Source organism: Pelobates fuscus, chromosome 1 (assembly GCF_036172605.1).
Source record: "Pelobates fuscus isolate aPelFus1 chromosome 1, aPelFus1.pri, whole genome shotgun sequence".
NCBI classification, from domain to species: Eukaryota; Metazoa; Chordata; class Amphibia; order Anura; family Pelobatidae; genus Pelobates; species Pelobates fuscus.
In genome coordinates, this window is record NC_086317.1 from 306,214,399 (window position 1) to 306,226,032 (window position 11,634).

Here is an 11,634-nt window from a genome sequence, read left to right on the forward strand (position 1 = left end):
TTACTTTCTTCCACCCAGTGTAACAATCACTTTCACCTTGCTTATCCTGTCCCATGTTGGCAATTTTTATCAACTGTGATTCCACCTGTTTCTAATATGAAATACAGGCAGTCCTCACTTATTGACCGGGTTCCGTTCTTACGAATTGGTCGTAACGCAAATTGGTCAGTAAGTGAGGATACACTAGAGAACATGCGCGGGACTCATAGACCAGCTCACTAGCGCAGGAAGTCCCGCGAATCTATGTCCGGGAAAAATCCCCTGAACATAGATTTGTTCACGAGCGCAGGGATTCTCTGAAATCTATTTCCTGGAAAAATTCCCTGGACATAGATCAGCTATCTAACGTCGGGAATCTCTCAAATACCAATGTTGGAGAGCTGGTTGTAAGTCCAAGCAGTCATAAAGCAGGTAGGTCGCAAAGTGAGGACTATCTGTATTCTCATCAAGCGCTGTAAATTCATTAATCTATTTAAAGCTGTCTGGAGAGTGGTTCTCTTTATAAAAAGTGAATTGGGAAGCAACAGACATCTATTGTGTGACGTTGCCCTCTAGTGTTCTGTGCAGAAACATGCTGTATAAGTCTTGGGTTTTCTCTTATAAAATATTTTATTTATCACTAATAATAAAGGGTTGTCTATATTAGAGGAGAGTAAACAATTGATGGAGTGTGTGACCATCCTTAATAAATTTGAGCAGCATACATCCAAATTTGTCATCATGAATGCTGCATTTAGCTGTATCAAAACACCATTGCACTATAATTACAAAATGTTCTAGGCCTAGAAAAATAAATCTCTCTCTCTCTCTCTCTCTCTCTTTCTATCTATCTCTCTCTCTCTCTCTCTCTCTCTCTATATATATATATATATATATATATATATATATATATATATATATATATATATATATATATATATATATATATATATATATATATATATTACATCATACAAGGTTTTTTTTTTGTTTGTTTTTAATCCTTTTTGTCAAGTGGCTTTAGTAAGTGAAATATATGTAATAACAATTGGACAATTAGAGAAACTCCTCTCTACCTTTTTAGAGTATGACCGGATTCTTCAGCCATAAACCTGTACCTTTGGCAGAAAGTGTTTGAAAACTGGTAGTTTCTCTGGTACTCCCTGCACAGAAGAAGCAGGGAAGACTGTTGAGTTGAACTGTTGGTTTTTAAAACACTGTCCCACCAGAGGTGTATGTGTATGGCTGAAGAATCCTGTAATTTAAAATGTACTTCATTTAAAAGGCTAATCCAACCCTTTTGAGGGTGGGGGGACGGACCTTTCCTGTGTAGTTTCCAACTATTGGGCACTATGGATAAGGAGTCCCCCCTCCCTCCCAATTTGCAGTAAAACCTGCAAAAAACTTTTTCTTCAGTTGTGTATTGGCTTGGATTAGTTTGACTTTTGTTAGAAAAAAATATTCCCTGTTAGCGACAGATCACATCCATCCATTGGAAAAACAACCATTTCAAGCATGCCTGGGGAATAAATCACTGAGACAATATGCCAAAACTTATGGTGGAACAAACGTTTTATACAGAGAGGGTGTGTCTGTGGGCGGATCCCAGGCACACCAGTAAAAACAATAATGATTGTCAATACATTAATAATGCCTCGTGAAAGAGAACTTGGTGTCTTTGTGTATGTACCAATAGAAAGTGAATATGTGATTTAGAAATGCACGTCATGCTGGTGCTTTGATTACATTAATTAATATTAGAAACAGAGTAGGGCAGTGTGCGTCATTACCAAGAAATGTTGATTCACTCTAAGAAACAGAGGCCTGGTAAAGTACAAGATATCAGAATGGTACATTAACCCTTTCAGTGATGGAGTGTTAGTCAATCTCATATAATCCTGACACATCTGTACTAATTTTTGTATAAATTCATATTTTAATGTATTCATTATTTTCCCAGTGATTTGGTGAATGGTTTGGTGGCTTTGATGAACAGCAACATTAGCAGCCCTGTGAATTTGGTGAGTCATTTAACTGCAATTCTCACTTTTCTGGTTAAACTTTATTTTTCACTGATCTGGTTTTCCTTTTCTTAAAGGATTACTCCAGAAAACAATATAACTACTATACCCCCTCTCCTTCCCCCCCCCCTCCCCCCACTCCTCTGATGTAAGTAGTCAAACCTTTTTGGAATGGTTTAACTTCTTATCTAGTGTCTATCAGGTGCTGCTCCCTTCCTTAACTACATCCGATAAAGCGCCTGGAAACTCCTAGAAAGTCCTGTTCTCTGTCCTGCGCTAAGCCTTGCATTGCTCTCAAACAGGGAGCTTAACCTTTCACCGCTGAGCTTGGATGAAGGAGCTTTCTGTTGAATGTAGTGGAGGCAGGGTGCAACACCTGAGGGACGCCAGATAACAAGTCAAACCGTTCAAAAACTGTTTCACTACTTTGATTGTGGAGACATCAGGGCACTCTTTGCACCATAACCACTGGAGTCCCCTGGACCTCAGTGGGATGCCACTGTTCAGTGTTAATCTGGTCCCCAAGCCACCTGTGGCTCCATCCCTCATTGAAGGGGTGTGACAAATCATCCCTATTTGTTCCATATTTGGTCACCTAAAAGACAATTTTCACTACCCCTGGGTTCCTGCACCTTCCCCTCCAAACTAATTGTCCTGGAGTGCCCCTGTCCTGACCGAAACCGGAGTCCAGAAAGCCACAAAGACTATAGCGGGACGTATGTGCAACTTTTCTGGAACTCCGGTTCTGCCGCAGCTAGTCACAACTCCGGTCAACTTCTACCCTAAATCTTCCCCACTCCAAGACCAGCTAGAAGAGCGCATTTTGGAGGGAAGGTGGCTCAGACGGTCTGTAACAATTGTTTAGGGATCGACCGATTTGTCGGTCTGGCCGATATTCTGTATTTTCAGTAATATCGGTATCGGCCAATAAAGATACCGACATCGCCAATAATACAGACCAGAGCCGCCATCACGCTCTTGCTTACCTTCCCAGCAGCTCCCTTCAGCTCCCCGTCTAAATCTCGCGAGTCCCGTGACCGTCAGAGCGTTGGCACGGGTTACCATGTCAACGCCCCGCACGGCGCACAAGCCGCGAGAGTTAGACAGGGGAGCTGAAGGGAGCTGCTGGGAAGGTAAGTAATAGTGTGCTGGGCCCCCTCTGCACGGTCAATGCCACCGGACCACCGGGGAATGCTATATCCCCCCTCCCTGGCGAGGTAAGTGGGGACTAAAACATAATCGAAAAAATTGTTTAAAAAAAAAAAAAAAATGCCGCTCCCCCCTCCCATTTTACACACTTAACATACCTACACAAACACTCACTGCACAAACACACACTCTGCATTCATTATATACACATACACACTACACAAACACACACTCTGTATTCATTATATACACACACTATACACACTATACAAACACACTGCATTCACTTATATACACACTACACACACTCTGCATTCACTATATACACACTACACAAACACAAACACACACTCTGCACTTACTACACAAACATACACTGCATTCACTAATCAAATACTCTCACTGCGTACACCACACACACACATATTCTCAAAAACATAAAAAATTCTGACTGGCATGTATATTTTTGTGCATTTAGCTTAATAAAAAAGAATTTGCAAAAAAAAAATAAAGAATAAGCATGTTCAGTTAACAGTAGATTTATGTAGAAATAGTCTATCGGTATTGGCTCTAAAACATTAATATCGGTCGATCCCTACAATTTGTTCTCTGGGAGCCAGGGGATGCGCCCCTTATTTTGTCGTCAGGAAATCCTGACATTTGACCGGCCAAAGCACAATGCGTGTATATGTATATTAAGAACGCTTGCTGTTTTTTCACTTATATATAAATATATCTTCGAAGAATTCTGTTCTATACTAAAGGTAAAGAAGTAGGGATGAGTGTCTCATATTCTATAGAGACACACACACACACACACACACACACACATACATATCTTGATACACATACATATCTACACACATCCTTGTAGCAATACCGATTCGTACCTGTAGTGCACTCTGAGCTGAAAATAGTCAGCTGATGTTTTCAGTCAGTCATTGTTGCTCAGGGTAATGCTTCTGCATTAGCCCAAGAAGCCCAAAGGGAGAAGGGTTGCTTGTTTAGCATTAAAACATTAAAAATGCTTACTGTTGAATATAATGCCTACATTGTCCCTTTATATGAGATGTAACGCCGTGTACCATCTAGTAATATAACAAAGTAAATCAAGGCTTAAAATATTATAGAAATTATCCTACTTGCAAAGAAAGGAGGTTTATACAGTAGAAGCCCCCAAAACTGTAAAGCAGTGTACCATCTAGAGAGTGGGGATTCCTGACACCATATCCACTTCAATGAGATGAAGCATTTACCATCTAGAGAGTGGGGATTCTTGACACCATATCCACTTCAATGAGATGAAGCCGTGTACCATCTAGAGCAGGGGTCCTCAAACTCCGGCCCCCCAGATGTTGCTGAACTACAACTCCCATGATTCTCTAGCTATCTGTTATACAAAGAATCATGGGAGTTGTAGTTCAGCCAGAGTTTGAACTACTCTGTAGTTCACCCCTGATCTAGAGAGTGGGGATTCCTGACACCATATCCACTTCAATGAGATGAAGCTGTTATAATGCCTACAATTTCCCTTTATTTAAGAGCCCACTGTCCAGTGTTCCATGTACAATGTGGGATGCTTACATACAGCTCTAGTTCAAAGTACTTGGCGATTTCCTCCAATTTTTATAATGCTCACGTTTCATACCTTTGTGAAATAAGGATGTTATTTTAAGTTTTAGTATGATTCTTTATATTCTAGCACCTGTAGTTAGTCTTTTTCATCAGAACATTAATCTACTTTTCTCTTGTCCTCAGGGAAACCCAGAAGAGCACACCATCCTAGAATTTGCCAGATTAATTAAACACCTTGTTGGTGAGTGTTCAGTGCCCTTGAGATGTGATGCCAATTGTTGATTAAATGTGCAATCAAGAAGTGGCTAATTGAATGGAGACCTCAGGAGGAGACAGGGGTAAAACACAAATTTCCTGCACACTTAACAGTTTTAACCCACTGCTGAATATAACTGTTTTTGTTGCCTTACGGAAAACGTACATTCCAATCAGCCACAAAAACAGTTGGCCAGTGTGTTTATAATGGTTTTAACCTCCAAAGGATTTAAAAAAAAAAAAATTTTTCAAGGTAAGGAGTATGCACTACACGGATTAAGACAAAACCTCTTTAAGAGTGTTTTGCTTATCCTACTTATTATTATTATTATTATTATTATTATTATTATTATTTATTATTATAATAATTATTATAGAGGAAATTGATGCATGATTTAAAATATTTCAATATATTAGATTATCATCTTTAAACATGTTATCTATGCTTATAAATACCTTGGGCTCATATATCTTTATATGGTGCAACGTTTGCCGAGGTTACACACCACAAATCTGCTTTCAGTTTCTGACTTACGGTAAGTTACTCAGTGTTGTCAATAGTGTGAAAATCTAATTCTGTCTGTATTTTAGTTATCATATACTTACATTGAACATGTTAGTGTAAACCACTGTGTTAGCCGTAGGACACATGTTCTTATCCTGGTTTCTGTTAGTGACTGCATGGCATATAGGAGACTTTGCAATGGTTTCTGGTACATTTGGATTAGCAGCAATTTACCAGGAGTGCTCTCGGTATGGATTGTTGGCTTGGTAACTTCACATTGTATTGTTGCAAAAATTTAAATGTAACCTTTAATGAAAAATAAACCTTCCAACTCTTCTAAAGTGGTTGCATTTAAAAATATATATATATATAATACGAGTGTATACAAAATAAAAATTCATAAAAAATGTAACTGCTACGCACTAGTCTTTCACCAAAGGAAAAAAGTGGCACACACTAAAAAAGAAAGCCGTGAGCAAATTTCAGCACTTATTCAGTCAAAAATAATAGTATGTTTATTTACATTTTTCTTCCGGATTCACATGTAAGAAGAAGAGTGATACAAATATAGAGTAATATAACAAAGTAAATCAAGGCATGAAATATTATAGAAATTATCCTACTCGCAAAGAAAGGAGGTTTATACAGTAGAAGCCCCCAAAACTGTAAAGCCGTGTACCATCTAGAGAGTGGTACCCCCAGTTTCCTTAAATCGGGCCCCCCTTTCGTTATTCCTTTTTTACGTGCAAAATATATACAAAGCGCGATCTAGTGCTTTGGGTATCAAACAACTATTTATTCAGTATTTCAAGTACTACAAGTAGCACATTTCCAAAGGTGGTAGCATACTAAATGTTATGGTAAGATAACAGCGTCCATTAGTTCTCATCAGCAGCATGGAACATATGGTTTATAAACATGGTTTATCATTTTTCACTAAATAAGCTCACAGATAAAACTAGAAAATAAATTATAGGCTAAAGTTTTTAGTTTCCTTTAAATCTAATTGAATTGGAATAAAGTACGTTTCTTCCCTACAGGCGTAAACTGTGATGCATGGCATACCCAAACGTGCAAACGATCTTTAGATATTAACTTTTTCCAACTCTGCACTTAATCTTTTTTTTATCTTCAAACTTAAAGTATTCCTTAATCACCAGTGTATTATATGTATGCAAAATTTCTGTCCTTGAAATGTTAGGTTCATGAATATGGATCATCAGAGCTCCATGAGGTCAACATTTCTCTGCTTCTACTCTACACATGTAAAGGAGAGAATTGATGTTTTTGAGACTTACAGTACAGTGGATTTTAAATGCACTGTAGTAATTTCTTTTAGAAAGTGTGAAATAAATACTGCATACATGCTCGCTCATTCATATTTATATTCATGTTCATTACCATAAGTTCACTATTGTCCCTTAGTACTTATACATTGTTTTATTTTAAATGCACCTCTGGACATCTATTCTCAGTCTGGACTTGTTCTTTTGGGAAATGTCTGTACGCAAATGAGTACACCCCGGATACCTTGGCCATAGTTTACAAACAAACAAAAAATAGACTGCAGTTAAAAAAAATTAAGCAAAATGTAATGAGGATATCCAGTTTGTGTTCTGTCTAAAAGAACATCTACACAAATATATTTCTCGTGTATTTTTTTTTTTTTAATTAATTCATTATCACTATTGTAAAACTTTTCCAAATTTCTTTTGTTTTTAATGGTTCGTTCCATTTTTTTAAACAAAGTGAGTGCTTGGTATTATCACATGTAAAGCTCTGAATTCCAGCGGGATAAGCGATGCATGGCTGTAAATTCTTGTATATTTAAGACTTTATGTGTACAAGCTACTTCTAGCTATTATTGCATTTATAGGCAGACTGATTTGTAAAGATTTGAAGTGTTGATATTCACTTATGCATTTACAAAGGCAAAGTGTAGCATACAGTGTTTTCAATAATACATTTGTAAAATAAAACTTAAAATCTAGTGTAGTCAAGGTAAAAGTGGAAGGCAAGTGCAACTTGCAGTAAGTTATGTGGAGTGTTCAACATATTCGGAGATCATCCACACGGAGATCATCCGCAGCAATCCTGAGTTGAGTCCACATTGGCTTGTAATGAAAACTGCAATCCATTCAGTTTTAAACCTGGTAAAGGTCTCTGTAGACACTTGGCCTGTTTTTTTAACATGGTACAGTGATTCAATAATGGAGACATTTGGCTGTGTGAAATGTACATGCTTCACATTTTTCCCCACTGATTACAGTTTGAACATAAAACACAATTACTTGTTTTATTATGCATTGTCTTATCTTAATATCATAGTTGTGCTTTTCACAAATGATTATATAATTTATTGTCTAACAGGTAGTGGAGGCGAAATCACTTTTCTTTCAGAAGCTCAAGATGATCCTCAGAGGCGAAAACCAGATATCAGAAAAGCTAAAATGTTGCTTGGTTGGGAACCAGTGGTATGTAAATGCAGACTAAGGAATCCTTTTAGATGAGTGATCGTGAATAATAGACTAGAGTAAATGAATCCCATGTAAAGATGAATGCACACTTTCCTCTTATAAACCAAGGTGTAATTGCTTCTCCTCTCATGAAAGCCAAGTAGACCTTGGCAAATCTAGAGTCTCGATGAGTGGTTCTTCTATGTACAGTTTATACTATAATTTGTTACAACACATTCCAGTCTTCTGGTTATGTTCTCCAATTAATTACATTTTGCAAAATGCACTCCATGGTCTGAGGTGAGTTTTTTTTTTTTTTTTTTTTTTTATTTCCCCCTCATATTGTGAAACTTTTATGTAATAGATTAAAATGTTGGGGTCGTGTCTTTGTCACTTTTATAATCATTGCTACTACTTGAACTACATTAGGCACCATATTAGATATCTCATAAAAATGGATGCTGCCTATCTTTGCGCTTAGTTTATTTGAAGAAGAAGAAAAAAATGGGAAATATTTCCTCTATAGTATGTACAGTGACCACTGCCACTTTACTACAGCCTTCATAGTCACTATAACAATTGAATCTCCGTTTTATGGTAGCAGAGAGGACCTGGGGCCCAGTCTTACCTTCAGGGATGGAATGGTTTTTGAACAGTTTAACCCCAATGTTTGTCTCCTGGTTTCCTGTGCTCCCTACCTTCTCTGTCCTTCCTCTTGCTTGTGTACACCCCAGGAAAGTTTCCCTTACCCAAACCAGTCTGTCACCCGTGACCAAGACAAACCTTCTTGTAGTGTATTATGGCAGGACAGAGAGTCAGTGTTGTCTGGTATAGAGGGGACTGACTTTGTAGTTAAACTGTTTGAAAATGGTTTAAATGGATACTTCATTGAACAAATAAATTAAAGAAACATGAAAATCACTGCTTAGTTCATATACCTCAATGAAAATGTGCATGCGTTTACTTATTTTTTTTTCATTGGGATATATATAAAATAGCTTGCAAAAACTACAGATCTCTTGTCTGCTGCCTTTGCAGCCCTCCCCTTCTATCCCCTCCCAAGCTTTCTGTGACTGTCATATCAAACTTCCCAATGCAGCTCAATGAGGAGTCTTTGCAAGGCAGATGCTCTGGGCAATTGCTGCTTCTTGAGTTTAACTCCACCAAGCTAACCAGACCAGGAACTAAAAGGACTGGTTATCCGATTGACAGCCATGGGGTGTAACAAGGTTCATTTATAATGTAGCGATTTCTATGTTAATCTGCAGTTTTTGTAATATGTAAAGAAGACTACACACTCTACACATAAATCACTTCAACATGCTGAAGTGCTTTAGGGGTCTGGAGTGTCGCTTTAACCCCTCAAACTAAGACAGTGCCCAGGTACTACTACCACATGATCATTGCGCCATAAGAGTTGTTCCTATAAGCGCCTAACACATCCCTTTAATTGTGCATGTGTTTTATATGTATTGAAATGAATAAAAAAAAAAATGTGGGATATGCAAACTGATTAATGGAAAATTAACAATAATAATAATACACATGAATTCAATTTTTTTTTCCATTTTAGAGATTTGCATAGAAAGTGTTTTTTTGGATTTTTATATTTCATTTGAGTTGGTGCTTCTTACTAGTATAGTTGCTTGTTTTTAATAACGCTCATCATTTTCATGCAATGCTACAACATTTGAATGGCTGCTTAGGCATGTACTCCGTAATTATAAAAGGGTCATAAATAAATGTCAGATCCTTCAACTATGGAATGTAAGAGGCAATAGTGGGGAAAGATGTTAGAAGCCTAGCATTTATATCATTACTTTGTATAAAATATTAGTTTCTGTCGCTCTCCCTTTGTTCTCTCTACAGGTCCCTCTAGAGGAAGGATTAAACAAAACGATCCACTACTTTAGCAAAGAACTTGAATATCAAGCGAACAATCAGTATATCCCCAAGCCTAAGCCTGCAAGAATAAAAAAAGGTAGAACACGACATAACTGAACACTCCATTAAGAGGAACTATCTTGACGGTTTACAGGATGTAATTTTTATTTCTCCTTTTCCCTTTGTTTCTTTTACAAGAAAAAAGAGACTTTTGAGAGGTATCATGAAGAATAAAACTGGAATTTCCCCTGAAGCTTGCTTTAAAGGAATGGATGTGCCTAAATCAAACCGTGGGGACTGCAAACCTTGCCTTGCACTTTTCAAATATGTCTTTCTATGTCCAGTAGAGTAGAGAACATCCAGAAGGCACCACATTTTATATATCTTGCTGTGACTTTGTTTTTGCTGCGATCTATGGACAGTTTCCTTCAACCCTGGTGTTTGGGCGGTGGTTAGATGAGCATTGGCTTTCGAACCTTTACACACTCCTCCAAGCACAAGGGGTTTAAATTACTGGTTTCGTCTTGAAGCTGAAGATACAAGATATTGTAAACAGGACAAAAAAATGCCAATTTTATTTATATATGTTTAAAGAAGTGATGGGTACTTTTAAATGAGGTGTTATTCTATGCATACAAAGGTTAGCCGTATTGTCAGGAGTGTTGCACTGACATCACTATGTATAGGTAAGCCCCTTAAGTGGTATTAAGGGGTGAAGAGCCCGAGATTTATGTTGAGAAGCTTTATAATTTTTATTTTTTTGGTTTTAAATGATTTTTTTTCTCTCTCAAGGTTTCAGCTAGCTGTACATTTGAATTTGAAAGCAGCTATTATAAATAACAATATTTTCAATCACTGCTGTGTTGTTGTGTAACAGATACAAAAAAATAAAATAAGGTATTATCATTTACTTGTGATATAGTATGCTATTTTTATAAGCCGCATTTAGTATTTTTTTTTTGTATTTTTTTTTTTTTTTTTTTGAATTGTGCTTTTGTAGATTGTTTTGGTTGTTTTTTTGTATGGCTGCATTTTTTTTTTTATCTTCTCCAGAAGATTGCTTGCTTTGGTAGCAGTGGAGTCTGGTCCAGAGGGTGAGGGCAGCATGCCACAAAGTTTGCAATGAAAAAATATCTGAGAGTATTAAAGATTGATAAGTGTGTGATACCTACATGTATAGCAATTTGATGTTCTCTGATTTGAATCACCAATAAGATGGGACAGTCCTGATTTGTTACTCCTGTACTGGTCTGTCGTTTTTTTGGTTTTTTTTCCTTTAGAGTCATTCTTTGGGAACTGTAGAAAAAAAGTCTGCCACAGTGAATTTTTTCACACAAGCACATTGCATTTGGCATTGTATCACTAAACACATTCCAAAGCCTGCAATGCACAGAGCCCTCTGCTGTGTCAGAGGAAAGCATTAACAAGAGAACAGTTCTTTCTCATTGGAAGCGGTTATCATAACTGTCATGGATCCAGGGATGCCATTAGGAATTTGGTTGCCCATACAAAACAATCCGCTTGCTGTTGGGGGGAAATGGAGCTTTCAGTGGAACAAAAAAAAATATACTTACTTTTTCCTCCACTATTCTGCTGGAACTTCCCAAATATACGCTCACAGACAAATACACTCACTCACTTCCAATTATACCCACAATGAATAAAGTTCATATTTTAGCCACCCACCTATATTTATTAGATTTTAACGCAACAGAGTTGCTTCCCTAGGGTTTAGTAAGGTGCTGGCAGGTTTGAGCATATATATCTGGTTTAACTCTTGCACAGCTTCCCATGTGCCAAGAAGATGTTT

At 37.3% G+C, this 11,634-nt stretch overlaps 1 protein-coding gene across 3 annotated transcripts in view; it reads left to right on the forward strand.

Annotated features, from left to right (window-relative positions):
- UXS1 (UDP-glucuronate decarboxylase 1) overlaps positions 1–10,734 on the forward strand; it is a 63,895-nt gene extending 53,161 nt beyond the window's left edge. For 2 of the 3 annotated variants that reach the window (XM_063458161.1, XM_063458178.1), the window contains exons 12-15: positions 1,940–2,000; positions 4,908–4,965; positions 7,855–7,958; positions 9,810–10,734. In XM_063458161.1, the coding sequence (XP_063314231.1) occupies positions 1,940–2,000; positions 4,908–4,965; positions 7,855–7,958; positions 9,810–9,941 (355 nt within the window). In that variant the 3' untranslated portion in view covers positions 9,942–10,734. The remainder of the gene's footprint in view (positions 1–1,939; positions 2,001–4,907; positions 4,966–7,854; positions 7,959–9,809) is intronic. The other variant, XM_063458170.1, reaches the window with a different exon arrangement.
- The last annotated feature ends 900 nt before the right edge of the window (positions 10,735–11,634 follow it).